This window comes from Emydura macquarii, unplaced genomic scaffold, assembly GCF_026122565.2.
Source record: "Emydura macquarii macquarii isolate MOO-44397 ecotype Brisbane River unplaced genomic scaffold, CSIRO-AGI_Emac_v2 contig_312, whole genome shotgun sequence".
Taxonomy (NCBI): domain Eukaryota; kingdom Metazoa; phylum Chordata; order Testudines; family Chelidae; genus Emydura; species Emydura macquarii.
In genome coordinates, this window is record NW_027130449.1 from 96,600 (window position 1) to 109,535 (window position 12,936).

General features: G+C 46.6%; 1 protein-coding gene across 3 annotated transcripts in view; it reads left to right on the forward strand.

Moving 5' to 3' along the window:
- The window catches only part of FEZ1 (fasciculation and elongation protein zeta 1), a 117,436-nt gene that overhangs the window by 87,233 nt on the left and 17,267 nt on the right, over positions 1 to 12,936 (forward strand). For 2 of the 3 annotated variants that reach the window (XM_067562453.1, XM_067562480.1), the window contains one exon: positions 12,663 to 12,728. The exons of the other annotated variant lie outside the window; for it this stretch is intronic. In XM_067562453.1, the coding sequence (XP_067418554.1) occupies positions 12,663 to 12,728 (66 nt within the window). The remainder of the gene's footprint in view (positions 1 to 12,662; positions 12,729 to 12,936) is intronic. 3 annotated transcript variants of the gene reach the window in all.

Below are 12,936 nucleotides of genomic sequence, written 5' to 3' on the forward strand. Positions count from 1 at the left end.
TCCGGTGGCTTCCTCCACTTGAGTCAGATGAGCATCCCTGAGAGTGGGGTGGGGCTTAGCACACTTCTCATCTTGCTATCTACCATTGGCTAGCTAAGGTGGGAGCTGCCTAACATGCTGGCTTCTGTGAATCGCATTCTGAGAAGCCCATCTCCCTTCATTCATTGTATAGGAAGCCTGGGCACCTGCCTCAGGCTTTGTGAATCCCAGTGATTGTCTAGACACCCAAAAAGGTAGGCATGGAAGTGCTGACTGTTGCCATGCCTATGTTCCTTTGTGAATCTAGCCCGTGGTGTTTAGCATATTATATTATAAAAAAGAACACATAAAATAGAAAATTCACTTAACAGAAAACCGATGGGAAGTTGGTAAAGTTTATTTATTTATTTATTTAGATTCTTTTCCCCCACCATCTTTTCTCTCTTTTATTTTCTTCCCACCTGCTTAAATGTGGTCTTGCTGTTGTATCTGACTATCTAGGGAAAAGAAACTTCTGTATTTTCTGTTTCACCTATGAAATTCTGTAAGCAATAAAAATACAGTTTAAAAATGGAGGAGTTTATAGTCAGTCCCTGGCAAGAAATCTGCCTTCACCTATAATGGCTAACCCAAAGTCCAGATCTAGAGTGTGGCCATCTCTCAGAAACTATGTATTTGTGAGGGCATCGTTATCTGCATGGGCACTGTGAAATAATCCATAACAGTCCAGTCCTAATTGGTGTCTACAACACCAATTTAAAACTTGCCCTAATAAACTAATGGAAGCTCAGTCCAAGTCACTGGGTGACTTTCTTTCTATTACTTTCCCCTGAAGTTTATTTTCTTCCTGGAAGCCAAAATCTCAGCTAAAAGAGTCTGAAATCGAAGCCTTCGTGATTGACCCTCTTTATATGGTCTCTCACAAGGATAAAGTGTTGTTACAGTCACATCCAAAAATGTTTGCCAAAAGGTGTCAATGTAAACAATTCATTATATTCCCATTTTTTCTCCCCCCACCCATTCCCAGACCTCATGATCTGTCAGGGAAGGGCACAGGCTGGATGTTTAAAAAAAGGGTAATTATCCATTACTGGATGGCACCAAGCAAATTCATCGATCTTCAAGGTTGCTTGTAGCCTTTAGAGAAAAAGGCAAACACTGGGCTTTTTCATGTCAAAGGCATCAAAGTGAATTCACACCTTCTCTAATGTTTCTAAGTTACATTTTCTAGAGCACCGTTCAGTGTGATCTCTGAGCACCAAAAATTCTAAATGAAAGTCATAGAGTTTAAAGCCAGATGGAATCACCAGATCTTATCTGAGCTCCAGTATATCACAGACCACCCACAACACCCAGCACTCACACACTAAACCTAACAGCCAACATCTCTCTCATGCATATGACATCTGTGGAGCAGTATTCTATAGATACAGTAGAAGGTCCATAAGCCATTTCAAGACCTCCTCTATGACACTGGGGAGATCATCCAATTCACATTTGAATCCATATTTGGGGCGCTGTGTTATGCTGTGTTCAATGGTTTGGATGTTCTCACCACAGTCACTTGAAGGGGCGTCTTTGATTTTCCACTTGTGCATCAAGTAGCCGCATCTTCCTTATTTTGTTTGAATGCAGTTCAGTGTGGTCCAAAGTCCACATGGCAGGTCAAAACCGAGAGGGCAGCTTGTTGGGTCAGTAACAGTGTGCTTGCTTGGGATGGTAGATGAAGTGCGGACACTTTGCAATTCCCTGACTGGATCCAGAGACATAAGGAGGTCACGTGTGGTCCATCGTAGTTTTCACGACTTCAGGCGTTGTTGGGGTGTGTTATCCATAATCTGCCAGATGGGAAGCTCTGGGTAGTCTTTGGCACGTTAAATTCTTGTGCTGTGGCTATATCTTGACAGATAGCTGGAGGTCTGATGTTTGCTAATACAGAAAGCCATGGAGAGTTATTGATTTTAAAGTTCTCGTGGTGATTTGCATGGTCTGATTCAGCTGCCTATCCAAAAGCCGGGTATGGCAGCTTCTTGTCCACACCAGTGCACAATATTCTGCAACTGAGCACACCAGGGCCAAGACTGATGTTCATAGCCCAGGGTAGTTGATCTGCAGCTTGTGCCCATTTATTTTTGCATAATGGTGGTGCAAGTCTTCACGTTAGAGTCTTCTCCCTTGAGGTGGTCGTGCAAGGTCAGTGTACGGTCAGGGATGACGCTGAGGTATCCTGGCTTAGCCTCATAATTAAGGATAAGATTTTGTCATGGTTGTTTTTAGTCAAAGTCACAGACAGATCGCAGCCAATAAACCAAAATTCACAGGAGACTGTGACCTGTCTGTCACTTTGACTAAAAATAATGGGGGGCGAGAGGGACTGACAGCCAAAGCCTCCCTGCCACGGAGGACACAGCTCTGGCTCCAGTCCTGGCCAAAACTGTGGGGGGAGGATGCACAGTCCCCGTAGCCACAGGGGTGCACAACCCCAGCTCCAGCCTTGGCTCCAGCCGAAGCCACAAGGTGGCAGGGAGATGCACTGCTTCAGCTCAAGCCACTGCCAGCGGAAGCTGAAGAAGTCATGGAGGTGGGATGAAGTCACAGAATCAGTTACTTCCTGACCTCTGTGGCTAACTCGTCTCCTTTGTCATCATGCACATTTTCACCACAACATTGGACAATTTGAGTGTTTTTGTGATTCTGTTGTCAAGGTGGTGTGATAAAGTCAGGCCAGAGGGCTGCAAAAAGGCATACCAGGGCCAGAGTGTGAGCCCAAGAATGCCTAAAGCCCTGGTTCCTGCAAGCAAGGGAGAGATTGTTTCAGGGCAATTAGGGACACCCGGACCCAATGAAGGTCCAGTCCAGATGTACTTAAACCCTGCCTTCCCTAAAGGGAGGGGGAGAAGCACAGGAGGAGGAAGCTGCCAGAAGACTGGTAGCAGCTGGAGGAGAAACTTCCCCCCAGGCCAGGAGACAGTGTTTCTCTGCAGCCACAGAAGGAGAAAACCCCTGGCCCCAGCCAACAGAAGGAAGCTGAGGCAAGGTACTGCCAAGGGGAGACAGGGTTAATGGGGACTCCCTGGCCCACTACAAGGGGTTGAAGCATGAGACCCACTAGGGAGAAGCTGGCTGTTTGCCACACATGGTGTGAGAAGTGGGATCTATCATGCAGTGAACTTAAACCAGGGCAGTCCTAACCCACCTCATCAAATGGATGAGGTTGTAAAAGCCCTGGTGCAAGCCACAGCTGCCCAGCAGGAAGCTACCCGGGTCCAGGCAGTGGCCCAGCAAGAGGCTGTACGGTTACAGCAGAAGACCAACCGCTTGCTGATGAGCCAGGCTGCCCAGGACCGAGCCCTACTTCAGGAGGTGGTAGGGCAGTTGAAAGTCCTGGTGGAGCGAGGTGGCAGCCAAGATGGAGTGCGGACCATACGGGCCAGCAACTGCCTACAGAAAATGACATGGGAGGATGATATAGAGGCATATCTTCTGGCCTTTGAGAGGACAGCCCTGCGGGAGGCCTGGCCCCGAGATCAGTGGGCCAGCATCCTTGCCCCTTTCCTAGGGGGAGAGGCCCAGAAGGCATATTATGATATGGCGGCAGAAGCTGCTGCGGACTACCCCCAGTTGAAGGCTGAAATCCTGGCCAGGCTGGGAGTGACGACCTCCACCCGGCCCAGAGGTTCCACAAGTGGAGGTACTGGGAGAGCCAAGGGCCAAAGTCCCAGCTCTTCAACCTGATTCACCTGGCAAGGAAATGGTTGTGCCCGGAGGCCCTCAGCCCCAAGAAGATGTTGGAGCTCCTGGTGATGGACAGGTTCATGAGGGGGCTGCCGCCAGACCTGCGGCGGGGGGTTAGCCGGACTGATCCCACCTCATATGATGACTTAGTCACCCTTGTCGAGAGACAGTTGGCAGCCAGGGAGATTTCACGGACTGCCGGGGAAGAAGGGTGTCGGAACAAGAGGGGATTCCACGCCCCAGGGGCTTGGACTCCCGAAACAGCGGGCAAGCCCATGCTGGGGAGCAGGGGGGCTGGAGAGTGGCCTGGGCCCGCAAAAGGGTTTGGGGACCCCAGGAGGGGGGGTTCTGGCCCGAAGCCTGGCAGCCCAAGGGATAGGGGGCTGTCTCGACCAGGGTACAGGTGCTACACCTGTGGGGAGCTAGGGCACCTAGCCACCCAATGCCCAAATGCAAAGGAACCCATGCAATGTGGGATGGGTGAATTTGCCAGTCCCTGCAGCTTGGTCTACCCGGTGGGGGTGGCGGAGACCGCCCATAGATACACCCGGCCAGTTAAAGTGAACAGCATAGCGACCACTGCTCTAATGGACTCGGGGAGCGCCGTCACTCTTGTCTCAGGGAAACTGGTGGGCCAGGACCAGCTGTCCCGGGCCAAACGCACTGGAATAACCTGTGTGCACGGTGCAGTCTGTTTGTACCCATCCACTCCAGTCCAGATTGGGATTCAGGGGCGGACCACAAGGGTAACGGTCAGTGTCGTCCCGAAACTTCCCTACCCAGTCCTCATAGGGCGGGACTTCCCAGGGTTTGGGTCCCTACTCCCTGTGGGAGACTCCCCAAGGGGTAGTGACCCTGAGGTCAGGATTGAGGACTCCAATGGTTATTCAACCCAAGTAGCTCAACCCCATAGTGTTGAGCAGGGGGGGAGGATGTGTGATAAAGTCAGGCCAGAGGGCTGCAAAAAGGCATACCAGGGCCAGAGTGTGAGCCCAAGAATGCCTAAAGCCCTGGTTCCTGCAAGCAAGGGAGAGATTGTTTCAGGGCAGTTAGGGACACCCAGACCCAATGAAGGACCAGTCTAGGTGTACTTAAACCCTGCCTTCCCTGAAGGGAGGTGGGGAAGCTGCCAGAAGACTGGTAGCAGCTGGAGGAGAAACTCCCCCCCCAGGTCAGGAGACAGTATTTCTCTGCAGCCAGAGAAGGAGAGAACCCCTGGCCCCAGCCAGCAGAAGGAAGCTGGAGCAAGGTACCTCCAAGGGGAGATAGGGTTACTGGGGACTCCCTGGCCCACTACCAGGGGTTGAAGCGTGAGACCCACTAGGGAGAAGCTGGCTGTTTCCCTCAGTGGAAAGTAGAGACTAGCGGTTTGCTCAGATTTGGTCTCAGCTGCCACTTCTGGAAATACTCCTCCATGATCTTAAGATCAGATGTAAGGGTCACTTCAAGTTCTTTAAAGCTACGGGCCTGAGTTGGGAGTGCCAAATCATCAGCATATGCAAACTTCTGCACTATAGTTTCAGGCATCTTGCTCATGTACACATTGAAGCGTGTCAGAACAGGTACAGAGCTTTGTGGTAGCCCATTATTCAACATGTGTGGCTCGCTGCTTTGACCTCCAAGGTATATGTACATTCTTGGGCCGCTAAGCACGGTATTCAGCAGCCTGAGAATCCACACACAGGGCATCCCTTTGGCCGGTTTCAGTAGCAGACCACCCTTCCAGACTGTCATATGTTGCTGACAGATCGATAAAATACTGGTCTTGAATTTCCATTCCATCCAGCTTTGATGTCTATAGTGAGAGCCAGGACCTGGTTGCAGCCACTACGGTGCAGTCAAAAATCAGTGTGCTCCTTGGGTAGGCTGGTGTCCAGAGTGGGCCCAATTAAGTTCAGAATCATACGCTCCATCACCTTGTAGGTGGTTCTCAAGAGGGAGATTAGGGTATAATCTGCAGAAGAAGGGTGATCTGCAGGTTTTCCAGTCTTTGGGAATGCTATGACTTTGGCTTCTCTCCACACATGGTGGCTTTCACAAGTCTTCAGGATCTTGGTGAAACCTGGCATGGACTCAGATTATATAGGCAATCAGGGTAGATACCATCTTTTCATGCTTTTCTCCCCCCAATTTTGTGGCTGCAATGGCTGCGTGGATCTCCTTATTTGTGAATGGTCCAAAACACTGGGACCCTGGAGCACATGTGGACATCACCTGCTGAAGATGATGGTGGACTTGTCTGCAACACTGTTTGTCCACTGGCTGTTTTAATGTGCACAAAAGTTTAGCAGTGATGGCATTGGCTTTCACCTATGACCTACTGATGGATGTGGGATTTTGCAACCAAAATGACACCAAAGTATTAAAGTTCCCTGAACATGTGAACAAGAGCCAGCCAGCCAAGCACCTGAGAGGTAATGCTCGGTGCCACCTCAGAGCCCAGGCTAACCCCATCCAATGTCTCATCTCCAGCCCTGGCCATCCCTGATCCTTAAGAAGAAGGAAATAAAAAAATCCTCCCAGAATACATTGAGGGGAGGAATTCTTCCTGACCCCGGCTGGTGGCCAGATGAAACCCTGAAGCATGACCTTTAGGAACACAGGACGTAAACCAGAAGTGAGCCCATGCCCCCCACCATCACAAGCAACTTCGTTGTACAATTACACTCATAAATTTGTCCTGCTTTCTTTTAAAATTAATGAAGTTTTTTGCCCCCACAGCTCCTTTTAGAAGGCTGTTCCAAAACCTCACTTGTCAGATGGTTAGAAACCTTTATCTAATTTCCAGCCTGAATTTGTTTGTGGCTAGTTTATATCCATTCATTCTCGTGTCAGCAATGTCCTTTATCTTAAATAGCTCTTCATCCTTCCTGGTATTTACTCCCCTGTGTATTTATAGAGCGCAATCATATCCACTCTCAGCCTTCTTTTTGCTAGACTAAAAAGGCCAAGCTCTTCCAATCTCCTCTCATAACATAGGATCTCCCTGACCATCCCAGTAGCTCTGCTCTATACTGGTTCCTGTTTGAATTAATCTTTCTTGAACATGGATGACCAGAATTGTACACAGTATTCTAAAGGAGGTTTTAGCAGTGCTTTGCACAGTGGCATTAATACATGTTTATCCCTGCTGGAAATGCTTCACTTGATACATTCTAGGATCGCATTTGCCTGTGATTGACCAACAGACCCAGGAATCTTTCCTCTTCTATCATTTCCAACTGATCAGCGCCCAGCTTGTAACAGAAATTCTTATTCTTATTATTAGACCCTAAATGCAGCCTTGCAGTTTGTACAACTGAAGTTCATCCTACTGATGTCTTTCCAGTCTTCAAGATGATCCAGATATTCCTGTATAATATTCCAATCCTCCTCAGTATTGATGATGCCCCCCAATTTTGTATCACTAGCAAATTTCATTAGCACACTCCTAATAAAGAGCCACAGAGTTGTCCGCAGTGGACTCTGCTCTTCAACTCTACTAAGTCTGTCATCTCTTCTCTGTCTCTCTGAAACTTTGTTAATATAATTCAATTTCTATGGTCCTTGGACAGAGGTTTCAACTCAAGTCTTAACTGTTTTAGCTAATTATACAGTCATGAACACCTTATCTCCAGTTCTCATGAGTTTAATCTAGGTGCTGTTAGTTAGAATCATAGAATATTATGGTTGGAAGGATCTCAGGAGGTCATCTAGTCCAACCCCCTACTCAAAGCAGGATCAACCCCAACTAAATCATCTTAGCCCGAGCTTTGTCAAGCCAGGCCTTGAGGATCCTCTAAGGAGCATCCTCTAAAGATGGAGATTTCACCACTTCCCTAGGTAACCCATTTCAATGATTCACCACTCTTCTAGTGAAAAAGATTTTTCTAATATCATACCTAGACCTCCCCAACTGCAACTTGAGACCATTGCTCCTTGTTCTGTCATCTGCCACCACTGAGAACAGCCTAGCTCCATCCTCCCTGGAACCCCCTTTCAGGTAGTTAAAGGCTGCTATCAAATCCCCCCTCATTCTTCTCTTCTGCAGACTACACAAGCCCAGTTCCCTCAGCCGCTCTTCATAAGTCATGTACTCCAGCCCCCTAATCATTTTTGTTGCCCTCTGCTGGACTCTCTCCAATTTGTCCACATCCTTCCTGTAGTGAGAGGCCCACAACTGGACACAATACTCCAAATGCGGCCTCACCAATGCCGAACAGAGGGGAATAATCACTTCCCTCGATCTGCTGGCAATGCTCCTACTAATGTAGCCCAATATGCTATTAGCCTTCTTGGCAACCAGGGCACACTGCTGACTCATACCCAGCTTCTTATCCACTGTAACCCCCAGGTCCTTTTCTGCAGAACTCCTGCCTAATCTGTCGGTCTCCAGTCTGTAGCTGTGCATGGGATTCTTCCGTCCTAAGTGCAGGATTCTGCACTTGTCCTTGTTGAATCTCATCAGATTTCTTTTGGCCCAATCCTCCAATTTGTCTAGGTCACTCTGTATCCTACCACTCCTCCTAGCTTAGTGTCATCTGCAAACTTGCTGATGGTGCAATCTACCCCATCCTTCAGATCATTCATGAAGATGTTGAACAAAACCGGCCCCAGGACTGACCCCCTGGAGCACTCCGCTTGTTACTGGCTGCCAGCGAGACATCGAGCCATTGATCACTACCCGTTGAGCCCAATGATCTATCCATTTTATAGTCCATTCATCCAACCCATACCTCTTTAACTTGCTGATAAGAATACTGTGGGAGACCATATCAAAGTTTTGCTAAAGTCAAGGTTTATCATGTCCACCGCTTTCCCCACATCCACAGAGCCAGTCACATCTTCACAGAAGGCAATCCAGTTGGTCAGGCATGACTTGCCCTTGATGAATCCATGTTGACTGTTCCTGATCACCTTCCTCTCTTCCAAGTGCCTCAAAATGGATTCCTTGAGGACCTGCTCCATGATTTTTCCAGGGATTGAGGTGATGCTGACTGATCTGTAGTTCCCTGGATCCTCTTTCTTCCCTTTCTTGAAGATGGGCACTAAATTTGCCTTTTTCCAATCATCAGGGACCTCCCCCAATTGCTAAACATATTAACAAGACATTTCTATCCATTATAGTGTCATTTGGAGAGGTAGGTAAGCCCTCGTTATCTATTGGAATGTTCTGGTACCCTTCTGGAATGTGCCTAGCACTTCTTTGGAATGTGTGTACGTAATACCAACTCTGTTCTTGCCAGTTACTATGAGTCTGCCAGCACTCACAGTCTGACTTCTGCTAACTTTGCTTTATAACAGCAGGGCTTGACCATTAATTTAGCTCAGGCCTCATCTCTGGCCTGTTATACTAGACCTCATGTCTCAGGCTCTCAATCTGTACATAGATTTGACACAATCATTATGAAATGCATTATGAAATTATGAAATGCATTATGAAATGAAATGCATTATGAAATGCATTATGGCTAAGTAGAGATGTGGGTTGGCCATCTTGGGGACCTGAGTTCTGCTTCCAGCTCTGTTAGAGGTAACCTTGTATAATTACCTTACCAGATCTGTAAAATGGGGGGAAATTATACCTGTCTTCCTATTAAGTGTGGTTTGTGAAGCCATGTTTCGAAGGGTCAGGAAGTTCACAGAAATAACATATAGGAGTGAATTCCTGTTTGAATTCCTGTTTTCATGGCCCCCAGACTTTTGTATGTCTGGTAAAAATCAACACTTTAACAATGCTGAGGGAGCTAGGACTATGCTTCAGATTAGAGGCCTGTCCCAGAAATGTGAGGATGGGTGACCATCCTACCATTGGCTCTCTCCAAGCACTCATCTAACACCTTTCCATGAGAGCTCACCCTCAAGAGCCCCTTTCTGAATGTTCACATTAAACAGCTCCCCAGGCACCCCCATAAACTATTCCTTCCTGAGTACACACACCAACCACTTTCCATATGCTCGCTGTTAATCCGAGCTGCTCATTTAAATATTCCAGAGCAGAATTAAAAAAGGAAGTTATGGAACTCATCCAGACTCTGCCCACAAATGAAGATTTGCACAATTTCAGTTGGATGCTGTTTGTAGCAGCTATACAGATGTTCGAAACGTGATCAGGTTTCCCCTTTGGCCTCCTCAAACTTAACTTCCTCTCAATGGAGCTTGATGCTCTGATGAGTTCCTTGTGCTCAGCTCCCCTGTTTGGGGTTCAGATTTGCCAACGGACTCCATTGGGTCTTGTCAGTTGTTGGCTGCGTGGGTGTTCTCCCAGTCTGTGTGCTGTCCCAGTTGAGCAGATAACTGATACAGCAAATCACAATTGGATTACCCAATGAGACCAGAGATCCGTTTCAGTAACAAAGGCACCAGGCTTGGTTTATTGCCGATGAAGCAAGGTAAAAAGCGCCCTATAAGGTGCTACAAGTACAGTTAATACATGTATGCCCGTGACAATGGACCAGCTCAGTAAACAGCGGGAGTTTCCGTTCCTCACTCAGTCAGAGACACTCCCTTTGAGACCCACTTTTATACACTGATACAGACAAGTTGTGTATTGCCCCAATGAGGTGTGTATTTGCCACCCTCTGATGTGATAAGATATCATCCTTTACCTTGTACCAGATAGTTTGGTTAAAACATCATGTTATCAAGACATCTCTGTTCATCATATGGTCATTCTGAGGGGTCAGTGAACCCTCATTATCTTTGGGATATTGGGATGTTCTGGTACCTTTCTGGAATGTGCTTGTGCCTAGCACTTCTTTGGAATATGTATGTTTGCCAATTACTGTGAACTTACAGGCAGGTTCATAGCCTGACTCCTGATAACTTTGCTTCCTAATGGCAGGGCTTGACTGCTATTTTAGCTCAGGCCTCAGGCCCCATATCTGGCCTGTTATACTAGGCCTCATGTCTTAGCTTCTCACTTTGTACTACAGTGGGCTCCTTAGGTTTGGATCCCTTTCTATGGGGATCAGATGCCCTGCTGGGCAGTGTTAAGCATCTTAGATTCATGTCCTTCCTGACTGAATAAAAGAATAAGTGGTGGCACTCTCTAAAATGCCACCTATTTCTGGTGCTCCCCACCCAGTGACAATTTGGTTTGGCCCAAACCTTTTTTTTATTTGAAACAGCCAAAAATCAGTAATTTACCCTTAATAGATAGATGAGGCAGACAAGTGGCAGGAGGCGGGAGGATGAGATAACAATATACTGGGATGTGTTAGCATAGACTAACTGGGTGCATAAAGTGTAGGTGTAGGAAGCCAATCAGTAGCAGAGCCATTTTCAAATTTACACACACACACATCACCCTTGTGCTGAGACCAAGCATGAAAAACTTCAGCCCAGAAGGAATGTTTGATATGGAAGATGCATTACAATCTCAGCAATAGCATGCACTGTCACATCTGCTGCAATAGAGGAATCATTCCCTATTAGAGCGGAATGTGGAAGCTATTTAACAATGCCGAGCAGCGGTACAGAGAGTGAAGAAGAATCTCACGTCCACTTTAAACTACAAAATCGTTTATGGTGGCCAAGGGTAATTACTCATGTTAAAATTGACCATTCTTTACCAGGTTTATGGCTGTGCTCTTGAATGAGTTTTGAACTTTAATGAGCAAAAGATCAATGTTAGAAATAACCAAACAGGTTGTGCCTGGGGCGGATTGGGGAGATGGAACCCTTTATTGCCTGCTCGTTCCACCTCGACGCTGCGAGTGAGCAACGAGGGGTTACTTTACAATCCTTTTATCCATAACAGTCTGTAATTGTATCCATTTCCAGCAACTCCCCATAGACCCTGATTTGGTTACATTGACATCTATAAAATGAATATTAACAACTACATAATGAATACAATTATATCCGCCCCAGTTTGTTATTTACAGGATTATTGCACTGAGCGCAGGCACATTACCTTGAAACTTACTAACATTCTTTAAAGTATACAATCTGCAAGGGAGGGAAAGAAGATAATGCTCTGTTCCCACCAAAGGCCCTGAGCAGGAGGGGGAATAGTTATATTGTTAGCCTCATTCCCTGCACAGATGGCTAGGAAGGGAGGAGAAGAAGAGAGATAACAGACTCTAGCTAGAATTCACACCAAGTAACAGAAAGAAGGTTTGCCCGTGCCATGACCCCGTTCCCTGTAGCTTAGGCCTGACCACTTGTCCAGCTTTTAACTCTTTACTCTCCTACAATCAAGAGCTTGCTACTAAGCCTTCTCTTAAAGCAGTCAGCTTCTATACCAGCCCAGTGACCCATAACACTATGATGGGGTATTGATTTAACAGTAGTTCACAGGTAGATTACGTTCTCAGTTATACCAATATAAATCTGGAATAATCTCGCTCATCTCCATGGAACTACTCCAGACTTATACCACTGTACTTGAGTTCAGAATCTGGCTCCAAGAGAGGCTTACTACTACCTTAATATTATTCCTGCAGCGCCCTAGGGCTCCCTGGAGATCCAGCCCAACAGTGCTTTATTGAAAAATCAAATGAGATCACAGCACAGGGTGGCATGTCTGCCAGACATTACAAATGATTCCTTATTGTGCCCCGCGGATCAGCATTACTATCCTGTGTTACTCAGGAGCTTAGAGAGAGAATGTGATGATTTCTGCGCAGCATTCTGGGAACTTCTGGGAGTACTTTAATTTTTATTCTCTATATTCTCAAACTATCAACTGTTTGTACAATTTCACAGCACAGCAGGGTCCCTGTTCTTCACACACATGCATGCTTACACACAGCCCTCTTCCACCCACACACATGCTGGTTCTGAGAAACTCCCATTAACTGAAGTAGCAATTTCTTGTGTCCTGTGGTGGGAGTATAGGGTCCCTGGTTTCACTGAACAATTTCTAGCCCCTGGTTGAAAGACAGGTGTTGGTGTGTGACTGAAGCCATAAAATTATTCTGCCTTTCAAAGGTCATTTTCATGATTGTTTCCTCTTTTTCCAGTTCTTTTTGCAATGAAGGAGGATAATGAGAAGGTCCCTACATTGCTAACGGACTACATTTTAAAAGGTAAAAAAACCCAACAACAACCACCAAAACAGCCAAGACAGATCTAGACACCAGGACATTTTTTACCAATTTAGTAATTATTATTTTCAGAAGACGAACATGCTTTTGGCCTTTTACAGACATATCCAAAGACCATTTCAGACTGAAAATAAGATGTAAAATTTTAATGGTGAGAGTAATTAACCATCAGAACAGTGATTTTGGAATT